This window comes from Anomalospiza imberbis, chromosome 14 (genome assembly GCF_031753505.1).
Source record: "Anomalospiza imberbis isolate Cuckoo-Finch-1a 21T00152 chromosome 14, ASM3175350v1, whole genome shotgun sequence".
NCBI lineage: Eukaryota > Metazoa > Chordata > Aves > Passeriformes > Viduidae > Anomalospiza > Anomalospiza imberbis.
In genome coordinates this window covers 18043558-18061617 of record NC_089694.1, presented here as the reverse complement: position 1 = coordinate 18061617, position 18060 = coordinate 18043558, and the positions used below count along the sequence as shown (strand labels likewise).

Below are 18060 nucleotides of genomic sequence, written 5' to 3'. Positions count from 1 at the left end.
AATACATTTGGATCACAGGAACACAGCATGAAATTCAAACAAATTACTCTGCAAATTGGAGGCAGAATGGCTTACTAAACCTCAAATTCCAGCTCATCCCAAATACCCTTTTAAATATGGAAATAATATGACAAAAACATGAAGCTCATCACACAGAAAGCATTTTTTGGATGTGGATGCTTTCCGCTCTTACTGAAGAGTGTTGACAGAACAATACCTCAATTTCCCTTGCAACTGGCATGTTTGGGCTGTAATTTTCGCTTCAGAGAAGTCAGACATTTAATTCTTTTGGAAGACTAAATCAATGAACTAACAATTACTGTAAGAAGACTTATGCTAGCAGGGGATATGATCCTCAGGCTTTTTGTTTTACAGTCTCAAAATAAATTTTACCATGTCATTCTTACCATCACCACATCGCCTCAGGACAAACAGAAACTGTTTGAGAAACCAATTTTCATCTAATGACAACTGAACCAACTAAATAAGACCTGACATTTTAAAGAAACATTCAGAGCCTTGGAGTTGTACTGTTTGTTCTCTAGAAATGACATTGAGGTCGTTTAATGTTTTTTTTCTATAGAGGAAACAACCACAACAACATAAGAAAGCCTTCATCCGATCTGAGGGAGGGAAATACAAACTGGAAAAAGTGCCAAGAGAGAAGATAACAGAATACTGGCATCTGGAGAGCTGTCTGCTTGGCAAGCATGCATGTCATTTACAAATGTTTGCCTTTAATTATAGTCCTGGAAGACTTGGGTGAATAATACCACTGAGCAAGCTGCCGCTTTCCAAACGTTGCCACTTCATCCTATGGAAATAAAGGGTGGCCACTGTGGGGTTTTTGCTTCCTGTCAGGATGCAGCCAGCAACAAAGGGCACAACTAAAACCAAAGAATTTTCTGATGTGACATCAGCAATGGGATTGGGCCATCAAACTGATGTCACATGGGATCCACTCAGTCACCAGGCTGTACTGGAGAGGTCAGAACTGGAGGCTTAATGGTGCCTTGCTCATCTCTTCTTCTGGGCAAGCCCCATCTTAACAAGATTTTCCAGGCAAAATAAAAAGAAAATTATGGATTTCATAGGGGTGAGCAACAGCTCGGTTCTGGGAACCTTTCGGCAATTCCAAGAAGAAATATGTCACAACTTTCCCAGCTGAAAACATTAAGGACAAAATATTATGGGAGGAATGTTTTATCCAGGCAGAAACCAAGATGGAAACATGCCAAACAATGTTTTCATGATGCCTCCCATACTCAGCCTGTTGGGGGACAGACAAGGTGACAAACAGAACACAGTGAGATTCCCAAAATTCTGAAAGTAGCCAGGGACCAAAAACCTTGATATTAGTGTCGAGGTGTACCAGCATAAATCACTGGTGGGACTAAAAGTGAATTAAACTATGTTTATAAGTTTCTATTGTTTAGAAAAGGACACTTTCTTAAAATAACATTCCCAAGAGAACAAAACAGTATCTGTTTCAGTCTCAATAGAGCTTCTTAAATAAAACACTCATCTCAAAAAAAGTGAGGCCCTCCCAAGTTCTGGAACACTGTGTGCACCCATATTTTCATTTTACAAATTAACACACAAGATCTCTTCAGGGTGAAGCACTCTGCCAGAGCTGGGCATCACCAGCCTGCTGCAGAAAGCTGAGGAGAGACACGAAATCCTAGAACAGCGTGGAATTCCTGATCCTGGTTCTGGTGGACCTTCACAGACACAGAAATGGAATTTTATCAGGTTCTGAGGGTTTCTGGTCTCGAGCCACAGCACACTGCACTCACCTCAGCCTGGATGTGGCCTGCAGACCCTGGCCTGGGGAAATGGGACCTGGACAAGGCTCACACAGCTGGACATGACCCCCGAGAGTGGAATCCCAGCCCCTGCCAGCAATAACTGCTGGGAGGGACTCAGGGAATGAAGAGATCCCTCCCTGTTTGTTTGGCTGTGTGAGAGGAGCACCACACACAGCTCTGCTCCACTTTCTGCCTCCAGGAACCAAACAGCTGGGAAAGAAAGTGCTTAACAACACATCTGCAACAACCCTTTGTGTCTGGTGACAGCTCAGCCCAGTCACTTCTCCTCGGACCCATCCTCTTTCCCATCACTACTCTTAGTACAAAAAAAAAAAAAAAAAAAAAAAAAAAAATATATTTCCCTTATAAAGCTACCACCATTCAAACTCTGCAGCACAGATTCTGGGGCTCTGCCTGCCTTCCAAATGCCGCAGATTTGCCCTGGGGTGGCAAAGCAAGTCCAAAGCACTGCTGAACCCTTCAGCATCGTGCTTCCCAAGCCCCTGCCCCATTCATGTACACACATCCATGTGCACATATCCATTTCAGCACACCCCTGCCTGCCTGCCCTGGGTTCCTGCCCTCACAGTCCACCACCCAGGCTTTATTTTCATGTTGGAAATTGGGTTGGTTTTGTCACAGACAGAAATGCTGTTGTAAATGAATCAAGATTTCAGCTTGCTGGGGGGTTACATTGTGAAATTGATAATTGTATGTGAAGTTCATATAGTTTAATTTGAAATTCTCTTTAGCAAAATGCAATCCAATATGAAATATTTGCTGTTAACAGGATTTTCTCAGGGTACAGTGCCCATCAGATTTCCAGAGTCAAGCCTGTTAATTATTACTTTGAGGCTTTGGTGACAAAGGTTACTTTAGAATAACAACAGGCCAAACCTGCAGACAAAGTCAACACACATTTTTCAGTTTGTCTGGTGATAGCAGAACACCTGCAGAAGCTGAGGCAGGGCTTGCAGCAGAGATGTCACAGCCACTGGGAAAGGACCAGGGTCATATTGAACATGAATTAGCAGAGTGGCCATGGTGTGGGCATTTCAACCCTCCCATCCCCTTTTCCTGGGGTCAACATAACATTTCCTCAACTGACTATTAAGTACTTTTACTATATTCAACAAGGTATATTTTGTGGCTGCTCTTCTGCTGTGGCAATAAAGGCCTTTCCCTTTGCACTACAGGTTGGCTCCAGAAAAGATTAGCTAACAAATTCACAAATAATTATATCAGCCTGGAACACAAGAGACTCCTTTGGAGTCTTGCTGGTTCCTCAGGAGGCTGCTCTCAGATGTTGTAAGCTGTCAAGCACGTTTTACATGCCTGATGTAACAAAATTCCTCCTGTTTGGTTCTTCCTTTTCCATCCAGTTATGAAAAGAAATCCCAAATGAGTCTCCCAGTTGTGAAACACACAAACACATCCCAAAAAAAATCCACCTTTGCTATTTCTCAGCCAAGAAAGGGCAATGGACTGTAGGAAACAGCTGCCTGGAGCTCCCTACCCTCACCTGTCAGGGTGCTAGTAGGTGCCACATTTTCTCTTCAGAACATTTTCAGTGAAAAAAAAATTAAACAACCCAACCTCAAAACCTTAGGAGAAAATAATGGGAGAAGGGGAAAACCAAAACAAAGCCCACAGTGTTTTCAGTGAATTGTTTGGCTAGACACCATCAGAACATGCTGTTCTAAGTACCTTAAAAGACCAACAAGGGAAAGCCCTTCAGGGCTGAAAAATGTTTCCTCGTCTCCAAGAAAAAAAAATCCAACAAATATTTCAGCTTTATCAGCACATTTGGGGAAAAGCTACAACATTAAAATTAAACCCAAAAAGTATTTTAACCCAGTATTTCCCGCCCCCCCCCAAAAAGTCATTATTTGTCCCTTCCATTTTTACAAAATGTGTGTGCTCCTCAAAAAGATCAATTACTTGGAAGAGCTGAGACTGTTCTTAACTTCAAAATGATTACAGGATTGTATTAGGGTAGCACAAATAATGAAAATGTTATTCTGTCAGGATGTGCTCTATGAGAATTTCCATTCTTAGTTGGTAAAATGAGAATTCCAGTTCCAAGGGATTCCAGTTACTTTTTGATCTCTGTAGATCAGTGTATCCTATATGCATTTGAGTTATTAGAACTTGTATTTAAATTACATTTAGATTTCAACATCCCCTCCAAAATCCTGCCTGCTAAATGCTTTAGAAAGTTTTCAATTCCAGTGAATTTCCATGTATCTCATGCACCAAATCACAATTTGGTGAAATTACTCCATGGCAAAACCAGGTGGCCACACTTCTCTTAAAATGACCTTACATTTCCAGCTGCTGGTGAAAATGATCCAAATCAACTGGTGAAAATGATCCAAATCAACTGGTGAAAATGATCCAAATCAACTGATTTCACCAAATACAACAAGAAAGCAGATTCTGAACCCAGCTGATCCAGAATTTCAGCCATACAGGAAGGGTAAGACTTGTTTTGACCTGGATTTGAAAGAGCTTGCCCTCCACTTTTGGACGCCTCCTCCTAGGAGCCCAGTTCCCTGGGATCTTAGTAAACCCTGCATTTCCAGTCTGTGGATCACCAGGATGCAAGAACATCAATAGCTCACAGAAGATCACTCACTCCACCAAATGCACCCTCATTAAACAAATAAAGCTCCCCAGGCAGATTTTTAGTCGCTCCAACAAAAACCCCAATGTTCAGAAGCCAAGTGGCAGCATTAATTTTACCCTTAAAGAAACCCAGAGCACGACGAAGCCCTGCCCACCCCGGCATCTCAGAGGGGTGGCAGCTCATTGTTCTACCCCCAACACGCACCCGCCACCCCTGCCCTTCCCTCACAGCTCAAAATTAATTCTAACAACGTGAAGACAATTCGACTTAATTGCAACTGCATCGTCTCCTGCAGGATCCCGCTGCCAATCCTGCCGTTTGAATGTGCAGTTGCCAGGGCAACGGGGGCGAAGAGGATGCTTTTGTGCTGCCACTTGCATCCTCGGGAGCCGTGCCAACCTCGGAGCTGCCGCAGCTGGGATGGGGTTAACGCCTTCCTCGCCGGGAGCCGCCTGTCCTTCCTGCCATCGCCAGCCCTCGGCAAGCAGCTCCTCCCGCTCTGCAGAGCGACACCTGCACGGCAGGGACAGATGGCTGCAGCTCAGCTCGACAGCTCCGAGCACCCAGGGTGCTGGAAGAGCTCCCCTCAAACGTGCAGCAGTGCCAGACTCCGTCTGCAGGAGCTTTGGGGTACACGGTTTGTCCTTAATGAGGAAAGAAAAGATACTTCACCATCACTGAGGAATTCTTTTCTTCCGGTGCTTTCCCATCTGCCTGTTGCTGTCCCCACCCCCTCTAAACTAGCAGAAGACTGCACCATGTCTGGAGGACTTCATGGTCCCTGCCTCCACAATTTTAACCTAAAATCCATGATTAATGTGTACAGAAACCTCCCCCTCAATCTGTGATTATCTTCCAGGGCAGACTGCTTCCCAGAGCTTAGCTCTTAATAGCTTTCCTATTTCTTTAAGATGAAGGGTTTAAACTTGGGTCAGAGCCTACTTTGCCTGTGACCTTTTATACCACTTCTGAGTCTGCAAGGCTTAAGCCCTTCTATAAAAATTAAGGTGCACTGCAAGCATTCTCTTTATATACACACACATGCAGTTAACAAAGAAATATCTGAATTTAAACTTTTCCACAGATAATGAGCTGTAGCTGAAGATCACAAGCTAAATCTGCTTTTAACGGCAAGGAAAACTATTTGCAACAGTGGCAAACAGCCTCCCTGCTAGTGCACTCACAACTAATGACAGCACACAAAGTGCCTGTTGAAATGATCACCAGTGTCATCTAGAAAGTCCTAAAATCCTCCAGTAGCCCTGTACAGCTGCACTCATGCAGTGAAAGTCTGCATGTCACCCACTGAAGGATGTTGGACTGTCTGTGGAGCACAACATCCATGGTGTTGAGATCCAGGACGTGACAGACGCTTGAGGAAAAGAAGCCAGTTCAGGATTGATTTCATAGTGCAAAGCTGAGTCTTTCACAGCCCTTTTCTGCTACAAACAGCTCCCAGAGAAGCCCAGCAAACAAGCAAACCACAAGACACTGGCTCACACAGCCTCCAACCTGAAACCACCTTTGTGTCCCCAGCTGTGCTTGAGGCACATGACAGGATTTGTGAGTTCCCTCAAAGCTCAGCAGAAGCTCAGCACCTTTTGGAACACATTTCCTCACCTCCCAGATGCCACATGTGCCATTATTTCCAGTGCAAACACAAATGTCAGTAGACAGAGCTTTGCAACTTGCATTTACCTACACTTGAACAAGAGTCAATAACCACCGACAGCAGAGAAATGTGGACAATTCTGGGATAGGCAGGGAAACAGAAGCCTAAACTTCAGCTGTTTCAGTACATGTAGCCTTTGCAGAATAAGTAATTTTTTCAGGAAAATAATAATTATATCATGCTAATCTTTAGGGGTGAGGAGGAGAGGTGGGGAGGGACCCCTATTCTAATTAAGCAAGATGATTGCTGTTGCTCCATATTTTTAAATGGAAAAAAAAGGGCTGAAGGAATTAAAAAGGCACATTCAGATGTGGAAAAGTGATCATTTAACCACAAGCCACACTCCAGAGGGTTTGGGGCATGGAGAGGGGATCTGGCAGACCAGGTAAGTGTCACTGTTCACAGGGGCTGTTACAAGCCCATCACTTTGTCACACAGAAGGCAGCAGTGCAGCTGCTCTGAGAGGAGTGCACACCACTGCCACTCCAGCTGATGGCATTCCCCTTTAATATCCACTCTCCTCCAGCTCTGGATTCCCCCCAGGCCCCATCCTGGCAGATATCCCAGGGTGTGATGAGCTGTCACTCCACTCCATGCCCCGAAACTGCTCTTGCAGTGGACATGGAACTGCTCAAAGCCTGAGGCAGTGCCAGGACACCTCCCTCTCCTGCAGGTACCACTGGGCTCCACACGAGTCCCAAACACAAGCAGATGTCTCTGGTCTTGTTCAAACTGGAAACAGGGTCAGACTGCAGTGACACAGCTACAGAGGAGACAGAGGAATTAAATGATGAGGAGCATTATATCTGAGGGACATTTAACCCAGGCCTGCTCATACCTGACAGCCAAATCTTTCATGACCCTCATTCCATAAAATTTATGACAACTGGGTTACTGCTGAATATTCTGGAGGACACTGAGACCATGAATCCTGTCACTATGGAATAAAGAACATTAATGCAAAATCTGTAAAGTTCACCCAAACTAAGTGCCCACACAGGGATTTGCCCCAAGCTTCCTCTGCCTTCCAAATGAGAGCAAAATCTTAAACAGGTGACGAGGTAGGGGAGGGTTTAGGGTTTAAATCAGCACTTGTAAATATGAAGATGTTTCAGCTCCTGAGACAAGGGATTGTTTTCCACCAGTTAGAAGCAAACAAAAATTGGTGCTGCCTCCTGTAAACATGTGAAGGTGGAGCAGCAGAGAATAAAGGTTGGATAAATCACCAACCTGCTCATCCCACATTCCCCAGTTTGGGAAGTGGGGAGATGCTTGTTCCATCTATTCTTATCACTGTATCATTCCAGAACATAGTACTGCCTTATTTCCTGGACTTTTCACTTGCATGGTGATAACCACCCCTGAAAAGGCTGGAAAACTGGTGAGAAGAGTGGAGAATGGGGCCCATGGCACCCAGTGTTTCCAGGAAAAAGGGCACTGGGCTGTGCAGATGCAACTCTCCACCTTCAGCCAGGTATCTGACCTTTGGAGTCAATGGGAATTTAATCAGAGAAGTGTCCCTCTGTGGGCTGGGACACAGGAGGGGTTTCTGGTGAAGCAGATCAGCAGCCCTGTTTCATGGTGTCTTTCTGTGCTGCTTTCCTGGACACAGACAAGCTCTGTCTTCCCAGAACATCAGGGTGCAATCACAGCCCTCTCATAAAGAGAAGATGGAGATGAAAGCAGAATCAGGGCTTAAAAACACAGGGTCAAGCGGGGAAACCAGGAAAGCACATGATAAGAGTCTCATTCTGTAGGATCAGACTATTTTCCTTTGTGAATAACTAAAGAACACAGTTTATCTCTGAAGCAAGCTTACCCACTCTTTCCTCAAATGCCTGCCTGCCCTGCTTGGGAGATCACTGCTGTTTGTTTAACACTGACAAAGATGTCCTTGAGATTCCATCCTTTCTGCAGGGTCAGTGAAAAAGTTCACACAAACCCGAGGTTTAGTTAAAAATAAGAGAAAGCATCCATTCAGCAGTGTCAAGAATTCCTGGGTATTTTCAGCCCATGCTGAGCAGGACCACCACACAGAGGCCGTGTTAACCAGGACAGGTGGCCAAGGATGTCCCCACTTGGCAGGACACAGCTGCCCCCAGCCCCACTTCAGCCTGGCAGAGGGGGGAAACTCCAGGGAAATCACAGGAAAAGGGCAGGATGATGCTAATATCAGTGGGCAGAAAGAATGTCCACTAACCAGAGGGAATGTTTCTTGCTCTTTTTCCAACAAACCAGCAGGTTTTCCCCACAGAGAATCTTCCCAGGAGGCTTCCTGCATGAACTGAAGGGCTCTGGAAGATGCTGCACCTTTGAAATGGTCATGCTCAGCTCAGTTGTTATTTCACAGGTTTATCTCAGAGGAACTGGGATATTAGCAGAGCCCAATGTTCTGAAACACCAGCAAAGGATTCACATACCAGGAGAGGTTTAGATTAGATACAAGGAGGAATTTCTTTACCAAAAAGGCTGTCAAGCACTGGAACTGACTGCAGTTGGAAGTGGTTTTTTAGAGATCTGGTGCTAAGGACATAGCTTAGTAATGGACTCAGTAGTGTCAGGGTAAGTGTTGGACGCAATGAATCTTAGAAGTCTTTTGCAACCTAGAAGATTCCATGGTTCTGTGTTTTTGGCATCAACACCAGAATTCACCCTCTGAAATTCTGGCTGGCAGAGGCCAGGGACTGGTGGGATAAGGTTCAACATCTCAGGAGTGTCAGGTCAATCTGTGCATGGTTTTATGATAAATGATAATAAAATTTACGTAAACAGAACATTAATTAATATGTGAGGTTTCCTACATTAACATCATGTTTAATGGGTAATAATTGAATGCAAAGCTAATCACTGACCTACAATTAGACTTCAAACCACTGACCCCCACCTTGAACAAACTCATACCCACAAGAATGGCCCAAAATGGCATCCTTGGCTAGAGTTTAGCTCTTGCTTCACATCTTTTATGAAGAACAAACACTCTTCCTGACCTCACTGAGAATGGTTGCACAGTATTTCCTCTTGTAGGAGGGGATGAAAGACTCTAATAAACAGGAGAGTGCTCAAATAAAAATAAACCCACAGACTTTGGAATGTCTTGCTTTTCTTTCCCAAATTTATTCTCCTCCTTCTTCACTCTCATGTCTTACTTGGAAAACTGAAATGAGAAGCAGGAAAGCAACGCTTGGACTGCTCACTAAAATTCCAGTAGAAAAGCTGCTGTGAGGAATGAGCACCACCAGGAAAGAAGAAGAGAAGCAGCCTCAGGCCATCCTGGCAAAGAGAGTCCAGCCTTGGTCAGCCTTATCTGTTGTCCCCTGTCACAGAACAGCACCAGCTGCATATGAAGTTATATGAAATAATATATATGAAATAAGAAATAACACATTGGCATTGTGTTATTGTGTTTTCTAAGGAAAGATACCCAAGTCTGTGCTTCCAGAAGATTAACTCTAATCCCAAAAGTGGACATGGGTGAAGTAAAGGAGTGATTCATCACGCTTTAGGGCAAAAATACTGCGTGCATCTGGCTGGAGGCTTCCATTGTCCTCTCTATTACACTTGTCACTGTAAGAGAACAGATGACACTGATGGAAAGCCAGACTGGGAACGGGTTTGTGTTCTTCTGAATTGTTTGCTTATGGCTGTGAACTGATTTAAAAATACATGTGAAGCATAAAACCTCAGAGCAAACCAACTAACAGACCCCAAATATAGGTGGTATTAATGATTTAAAATGCCTACTACATTAGTTACAATTCAAAGCAAATTACGTATTTGTTTTCCTGTTAAGATGCCAGTAAAAGTGGCAAATAGACAAAAGCATTCTTGGTTGCTTACAAGTAATAACTGATCATTTGACACAGAAAACCATTGGCGGGTAATTAAGGTTTTACACAAGTCAGAGACAAAATCCACTGCGAATTCAGCACAGGCATGCAGAGACCAGAGCTGGCATCAGCCAATAAAGGAAAACACTCCACTCTCTCTGGGTAGAAGTTGCTGCTAAGCCCTCACCAGAACCAAACTGAAACAGCTGAGGGAGAGGGTGGCGATTCACAACAGAACACAGCTATGCTCAGACACCTCTTGGTGGAAGTGTCTGTGCTGGAGGAGACAGCAGGACTGAAAACACATCCATCCATTACCTTTGGCCTCTTCCATTCCACTTTCCCTTTTGCTCCTGAGTCGTAGTAAAGGGATTCATCCGAGGCTGGAAACTCAGGATCCTCAAAGAGCCGGCCCTGCTGGAGGCACTGCCCCTTCAGCTCGTGGTACCTCTGATCTCCGAAGAGCTGCACTGATGAAGACATCTTCCTGTCTACATAAGATCAATATTGGACAAACCATGAAGGCTCTTGAAAGTCCACAGCTGATACCACTCCCTGGTCTTTAACAAGGGAGCATGTAACTTGTTCTAAATGAGGTCACTGATTTATTTAAAATAAAACAAAAAAACACAGATTATAAATCAGATTATGTTAAAGACTAGGAAAGTATAAACCCAAGAAGATCTTATAGATAAGGATCATACTTTTGTCTGAACAGAATTCTTATCAGGAAAGAGCCCAGGCCAGGCAGAAACCCAACATTTTGCTTTGTCTAATTGATTGGAAAGGTAGCAGAGTGAGGCTTGGCTCTCAGTCTGCACCATGTGAGAAGGGCTGGGCTGTCTTTCTGTCCTACATTCTTCTTCTGGCCACTAAAGCTCAAATTATCTACTCCAAATCTTATGCCTAAAAAAACCAAAACCAGATTTCCACATATCTCCATCTTAATTTAAGTGACAATACTTTGGCTTGCACTATTGTCTTTGAACTTTATGTTACATTTCAGGGAACTGAATTCCCAGAAGGGGAAAATATTTGCAAATAATTGATGAGAACTAAAAGTATTTTTAAAAAGCACAACAATGGGAAAAAACCCCAAACAATGTGTTCTCAGATCTTAATTCCCAGAATCCTGACTATCAAACTTGGCAGGTTTATGGTCACACCCACAGAGCTCAAATAAATTGCTTTAAAACATTTTACAAATCAGAAATCAATTATAGAAATCACTCAGGGTAGTTTGAAATTTGGAAGACATGAGGGATGCTACCTCTGCTTCAAGAGAGGGAGTGGTGAGAGCATCTGAACTTACCCTGTTTGGAAAGGTCCTGTGTGCCAGTTCCTTTCCTCTTCCTTCTGGACACAGGTTGCAATTAGAGATGTATCTCCCCTTCCTTGCCTACACCAATAAAGACAAATGCAGGTTGAATTAACCAACATCCTGCTCTGGAGCATGGCACCACATGGTCCTGGCAGCCACTGGCTGTGTCCAGCTGCAGGGAGCTCAGCTGGTGCTCCTTGAGCCACCTGCAGCACAAATTGGATGAGATTCCACAGATCTGCAGGAAACTAAACCAAGCTTTTGCAGGTGTGCAAGTGAGCACAGCAAGAGAAATACAGAAAAGTAAGGAGGAACAGTTGGAAATGTCAAATTTATTGTGGTCTTTGTTCTTGTGAGTGAAAGTTGTTTGTGGATGCCCCATCCCGGGAAGTGTGCAAGGCCAGGTTGGATGGAGCTTGGAGCAACCTGGGATAGTGGAAGGTGTCCCTGCCCATGGCAGGGGGTGGGACTGGATGGGCTTTAAATCTCTCCCCACCAAAGCCATTTTGTGATTCTATTACTTTCTGGTTACTTATCTCCCTCAAAAAAAAAAAAAAGTCTCAAGGCCTCTCACTTGCCAGGTGGCCTCCCAAGACAGGGCAAATAGATTTGCTCCCCCCAGAAACCAGTTCTTCAAATTCAAGTGTTGAACAGCTTCTCAATTTTACAGGGATCACAACAAAACAGTCTGACTAATTTGGGTGGGATATAGATTATTTCATGATAACTGGCATTCTTGATCATTAAAATCCTCCATGAGCTAACATTCTAAACCGAGTCGATTTGTTTTTAAAATAGCCCCTGGGTGATGAGGTTTCTGTCACTGCCTAATTCATTGAGACAGGTCTTTCATGACCTCATTCCCCTGCCCTTTTTCCCCACCTGTCTGCCAGACAGGAACGTGAGTCTGGATTAACACTCCATTCCACAACAGCCTGGAATGTTCTGTGGCAATGCACAGAAGGTGGTGATAAAGCACTGCCTGCCTCGCCCTGGGCTGCACAGGCAGTGCACAACAAGGGAAACACCAACAAGGGGGAGGCCTCTCCTGCCAGACTCTTATCCTGCCCATCTCCAGACTCCCTGTGACATCTGCAGTGTGTTTTAGGGGCTCAGGCTCCCAGGGCTCATCCTGGCCCCTGAATGTTTCATTCCCACCCAGCACTGACTGAAGTCCCACCACCAGCTGCAGAACCAGGAAGACCCTACTTTCACAGGAACCCAGAGCTGCCCATTTTAAACTCAATAAAAATATCTCTTTCTCGTTGGAAAGTCCTCAATCAAGAATGTCAGTGCAGTTTCTATACAGCAGCCTGGTGGTTTGAGTGCTGAGGGTGGAGGAGCAGAGCTGAGCCCACGTCTCCTGGAGTGTTCACCTATCAGGACATGGCCTGAGGCAGACCTGGCTCCCATTCCAAGGTTTATTTTTGAAGCAGCTCCCAGTTTTTGACCCTCAGTTGATGACTGAAGCTCCTAAACTAAGAAGCACACTCCTTCCTCCATCCTCCAGCTGGGGCACATGGCTCCAGCAGAGCATCCCCTGCTCCACACCCACAGCTTTACCCTGGCTCAGCTGGCACTCCAGCCTTGCAGTGCTGAGGAAACACTGCAGGGCTTGGCAGCTGCTCTGCCAGGGCTCCCTGCTCTGCCATGTGATACAGAATCAGCTGTGCACAGTGGACTAAGAAATACAGTCCTAAAAATACTGCACCCCAGCTCAGAGACACTCTGTCGTTCTGCAGAGAGAAGGGACCACTCCAGGGGAGGGACAGAGGACAAAAGAAGGGGGTAAAAATGCTGAAGAGCTCTACAAGGCACCCAATTCCCCGTGGTATCAGCAGAAGTACAGGAGGTCTCACGTCACTGAGCTTTCGGCCTCTCAGCTTTTAAGTTTTTCTCTGCCTCTCTGTTTTTCCAGAATTTCCCATTCTGATTAGAAAAAGGGTTTCAGCAGAAGAGTGAAGTGGAGCTGGTGCAGAAACCCCTCTTCAGCCTGACCACAGAACAATCTCGGTTTTACTTACACTTTATTGTCAGAGATGATTTCTCTGCCGGAGCCAGCCAGAGCACAGCTAAATCACATTCAGCACTGGGCAAATAGCAGCTCCTGGCCTTAGGAGCAGCCATAAATTAAAGGGACATTCACTTGAAATCCAGGTATTCACCAGAGCGTTAAGGTAAGCTTTGAGTGTTAAACTACCCAACAGTGTCTCTTTACACTCACATTTCCCTGTCTTAACCTTTCTCTCCCCCAGCTGCTACACAGGAGATCCACAACAAACAGCACTGACTGTCCAGATAGGCTGTGAGGGATAACTAGACCCTCCTTATGCTTGAATTCATGCAATAAATACACAAACCTGAACAGAATTCACCTGCTCTCATCCCAGTTTTGTTACTCTGTGTGACAAAGTGACATGCAGGGTAAAAACTCAGGCAGAGCAGTTATTGCAGCTGCTAAGCCCAGCCATCCCTCCCACTCCCATCCCAGCCCGAGGCGTGCAGGGACAGCAGGGCTGGGTCTTTCCTAACCAAACCCAGCACTTTCAGCCCCAGAGGTCAAGCAGCTGCAGAGGGTCCTCGGTGCCAGATGAAACTCCTCTGCAAGGAGGAGGCTTGATGTGTTGTAACACATAAATTCTATCACACACCCCACTTTGCTGTTCCAGCTGTAGGACTCCAAGGAATTTCCATCCACAGCACCAGGACTAAAAGGGCAAAGTGCATTTCCAGACAGGATTTAAGGCCACAGTTAGACACAACTTTGAAAATGAAACTGCTTCTTCCCTTCCAGAAGTGAATCCTGAGTTCAGGCCCACATTCCTGCTGGTTCAGGAGCCCCTCTCTGGGAAGGCCATGGAGGGGTACCAGAAATGATGCACACAGCATATTCCATGCTCTGGGGTAGCCTCCCAGGCTGAGAGAGCTGGGGTGCCTCAGCCTGCAGAAGAGAAGGCTCCAGGGAAACCTTAGAGCAGCCTCTCAGTTCCGAAGGGGAGTTTATAAAAAAGAGGGAGAGCAACTTTTTACATGGGCAGACAGTGATAGGACAAGGGGAAGTGGTTTTAAATTGAAAGAGGGGAAGTTTAGATTAGGATACCAGGAAAAAATTCTTTCCTGAGAACTGGCACAGGTTGCCCAGAGAAGCTGTGGACTCCCCATCCTAGGAAATGTTCAAGACCAGGTTGGATTGGACATTGAGCAGCCTGGAAGATATCCCTGCCCAGGGTGGCGGAATGAGATGAGCTTTCCAACACAAACCATTCTGTCATTGTATGAACCTAGTTTGAAGATTATTGTCCATCTGCAGGTTCCAAGTTGTGACCTTAGCAGGAGTAACAGCCACACCTGGTTCTCAGGTTTCTCTTTTGTACCTGCAGTTGTGTGCCTGTCTTAACAGCACACAAAAACCTCCCAGCTCCAAACTCTGCTCCTTCAACACTGACTCCTCAGCAAACCTCAAAGCCACTGTTTGGACTATGAGAGCAAAACAGGGATTCAAGTATTTCACTGTTTGCAAACATAGTTTTGTATTTTCCCAAACATCTCTGTCTCCACAGTTTGCTTCAGAACAATCAAACCAGTGAGTGTCTCCAAAACAGCAGCCCTGCAGCCAAAAGATTTAAATTACTCTGAACTGGTTTTCTGTAAAACTAATTAAAGGAACTTCCAGATCTCCAGCTGGAAAAGGTTATTGCTCTTTCTTGCTGTGCAGAGTGATCACAGGTCCTTACAACACAATGACTTTGCAAATCTGTATTAAGTGCAGGGGAATTTAAAGCAGTTGAAAATATTCCACTTCATAAACACAGTGGTTTCATGATCTTGGCTGTTCCACTGCTACTGCTGCAGTAGAAGCATCTCTTCTGGAGAAATTTACTCATTCCCATTCTTTAAACAGCTCAAGACATTAACTGGGAGGCTATATACTGGACTGGATCTCCTCTCTTCCTCTGCATAAGCCAATAAAAATGTATAAAATCAGCATTAAATCCATGCTGTGTGGATGTGCAATTGCATTAGTAAGAATCTGATACATTTTGATCAAATTTGCTGCATAGGATAATTTAATAGCACCCTGTCTAGTATTAATACCTGTGATCCAGGGTTCTCAGTAGTTTTGGATGGCAGTGCTCTTCCTGACTGGGTGAAACACCAAGTTATTGTGTGCTCTGGTGATGCCATGAGTGTGCAGCATTAGCCCTTCTTTCATCCAGTATTTGGATTTTCCAACAAAATAAGGTTAATTTGACTGTTTTATGGCCTCTGGATAATAAAAAAACTCAGGACTTTTACAGGCATATAAAGAAGGTTTCTCTGTTAGCTCAGCTGAAGAATTAGCTATGGGAAGGTGACACAAGCATTTGCCTTGTTGCAGAAACAGGACCATGCCAACCTTGTTACACTGTGCTGTTTTGCCACACTTCAAATCGAGAAAGGAAACCACATATTTTCATCTGGGAGTATCTGCCCATATCCTATCACTTCTGGGCAGGAATGTGGGGGAGAATAACTGGACATCAGGAGCCCACAAGCTGTTTGCTTTCACAGACAGCATCACTGCCTGGCAGAATCAACAGCCTATAAACCAAAGTGTTTTTCCATAAAATTAATTACAACACTTGTACTGCAACAGCACAGTGATTAACCAGGTTTTTCTTTCAGGTCTCACTGGGATAGGAGTGGTTCTGTGGTACTCCAGCTGGGAGTCAGAATTCAGATTGCACTGCAGAGAGTGGGTGCTGGGTCAGGACCAAGCCTGACATTTCCTCAGCCCAGGAGTGGAGCAGGAGCTCTGCCAAGAACCTGCCACTGATTTTCACAGCTTGTTCTCTCTCCATCTCTCTATCTCACCAGTTCCTGGTGAGATAAAGTGCAAACTCATTCTGACCCTTCAGGATGGGAGTACAGAAGCAAACAGCTGCTGAGAAAAGCTGCCCTTGCAGGTGACTGCGCCCAAGGGGGAACAGCTGCATCTGGCATGAGCAGAAACACCCCAGATTTGTAGGGCTGGCTGGGGGTCAGGGGTGTGTGGGATCTTTGCAGCTTGAGAACTGAGTGAAATCAATACACACCTGTGATTGTTCAGCAGTACAATGCTGGTTTCATAGTCAAAACCACTCAAAGTCCTGGCAGAACACACTCAGAGAGGATAAACTCTGGCTGGACTCCGTCTCTCCCCTCCTTGCCTTTCCCATGGGAGTTTATCCCCAGTAGCTGCCCGTGAAACACTTTTAACTGTTCACTCTCTCCCCTCAGGCAAGGGCAAAGATGTAAAAAGCAATGGCATTAGCAGCAGAACAGATTTTTGCCTCCACCTGATTTCCAGGTGAAACCTTCAACAAAATCCTGAAGTACTTTAAGATCATTGCAAACAGAGACAAAACCCTTGGCTCCTTTCATGATTTTCCAAAGTGCACAGGTGTCCTCATGCTTCAAGAAACCTTGTCCTTCAGTGGCTTCCAGTATAGCCTCAAAATCAGACACATTTTCAGTTAACATCAGAGAGGTTAACATTAATCCAGTCAAATGATCTATAAAAAACTCTGAAGAAAATGTAAACAGCATTGTCACTTAATTCATTCAAGGCAAGGCTTTGTGCTGAAACCACAGGAAACAGCTTTCTTCAGAATTCCAGTACCTCTCCATTCTGCCTCTTCATAAAAGTTAGTTTAAATAAAGGGATTGCAAATTAATCAGTAACTCCTTATCAGACCACTCCATTATTTTATATATCCACTTATCAGTTATTTTAGAAACAGTACAAATATCTCTCCTTCCCAAGAAAAATGAAAAAAAAAAAAAAAACCAAAAAAAAAAAACCAAAACTTGAATTTCACAGTGAAAGAATCCACAGTGAGAACTGACAATATTTCAATATTTTGGAAGATCAGAGACAGCATGGCAAATGGAATTTTATGAGCAGAGATCAAATCACACTTTCTCAGTCTGGACCCTTTCTCTGGAATAACTGTAAAGGATGCCTGTAGAGAGAAGAGCAGAACTGGTTATCCGAGAAGAAAGGAGAGCACCCATGCTTTGGTAATAAATCCTGCAGTAAAGTTTGGCTCAGAGTTAGCACAGAGCTGTGACTTTCTGAAACAACTATATATTAAACAATTCAAATAATCCAAAGCATTTTCTCACTGTGTTGGCTCATTAGGGTTCACACAGAGTTTTCATTCCTGGTGACAGAGGTGTTAATCAGTAAACACCAGTCAGGCACTCACCTGGCTGGGGTCAGACGCTGCTGGGGCACATCAAACTCCAGAGTGGCTCCTGCAAACGCTGATCCCTCGGATTCTTAACATGCAGCTCTCCGGGCTGTACCACGGTCACATCTCCAGGGGTGTGTGGTGGGATAACTCTTCCAGGGATGTCCCCGGGACACCGAGCTGACCAAAAGTGCAGAGCCTCGTGTGCTCCTGACTCACAAACCATCAGCTGTGGCTGGGGCTGGAACTGTGAATGAACTCTTGAAGGAGATAAGGCCAGGCTGTTTGGCAAGAGTTGCAGAGTTTATTTGGATTTTTTTTTTTTTTTAAGGATTAATGTGCACCATGAAACAAATAAACAAATTTACATTCCTTATTAGGCTGCACAGCACTCATCCTTTTCTCCCTGTCCTAGTAAAGGAATTGGTATCACTTTATGGGGGTAACAAAGTTTAGAACCCAGAAAATAATACATTTCTCTGTGCTGTAGCAAAATAAAAAGTAGGACACAAATTCTCGACAAGAAGTGGTTTTGGAAAAACAAGCTCCTCTCCATATTTTGCTCGGCTTTAATTTCCTTTTGGGCAA

The 18060-nt window shown here is 44.6% G+C and overlaps 1 protein-coding gene across 2 annotated transcripts in view; it reads right to left on the bottom strand.

Annotated features, from left to right (window-relative positions):
* CAPN6 (calpain 6) overlaps positions 1-17618 on the bottom strand; it is a 47926-nt gene extending 30308 nt beyond the window's left edge. The window contains exons 1-2 of one of the 2 annotated variants that reach the window (XM_068205212.1): positions 17488-17618; positions 11249-11335 (exon numbers count right to left, since the gene is read on the bottom strand). Coding sequence is in view for 1 of the 2 variants with exons in the window: in XM_068205211.1 (XP_068061312.1) it covers positions 10255-10419 (165 nt within the window). In the remaining variant the exon portion in view is untranslated. Of the gene's footprint in view, positions 1-10254; positions 10443-11248; positions 11336-17487 lie in introns of those variants that run through there. The other variant, XM_068205211.1, reaches the window with a different exon arrangement.
* Positions 17619-18060: the final 442 nt, after the last annotated feature.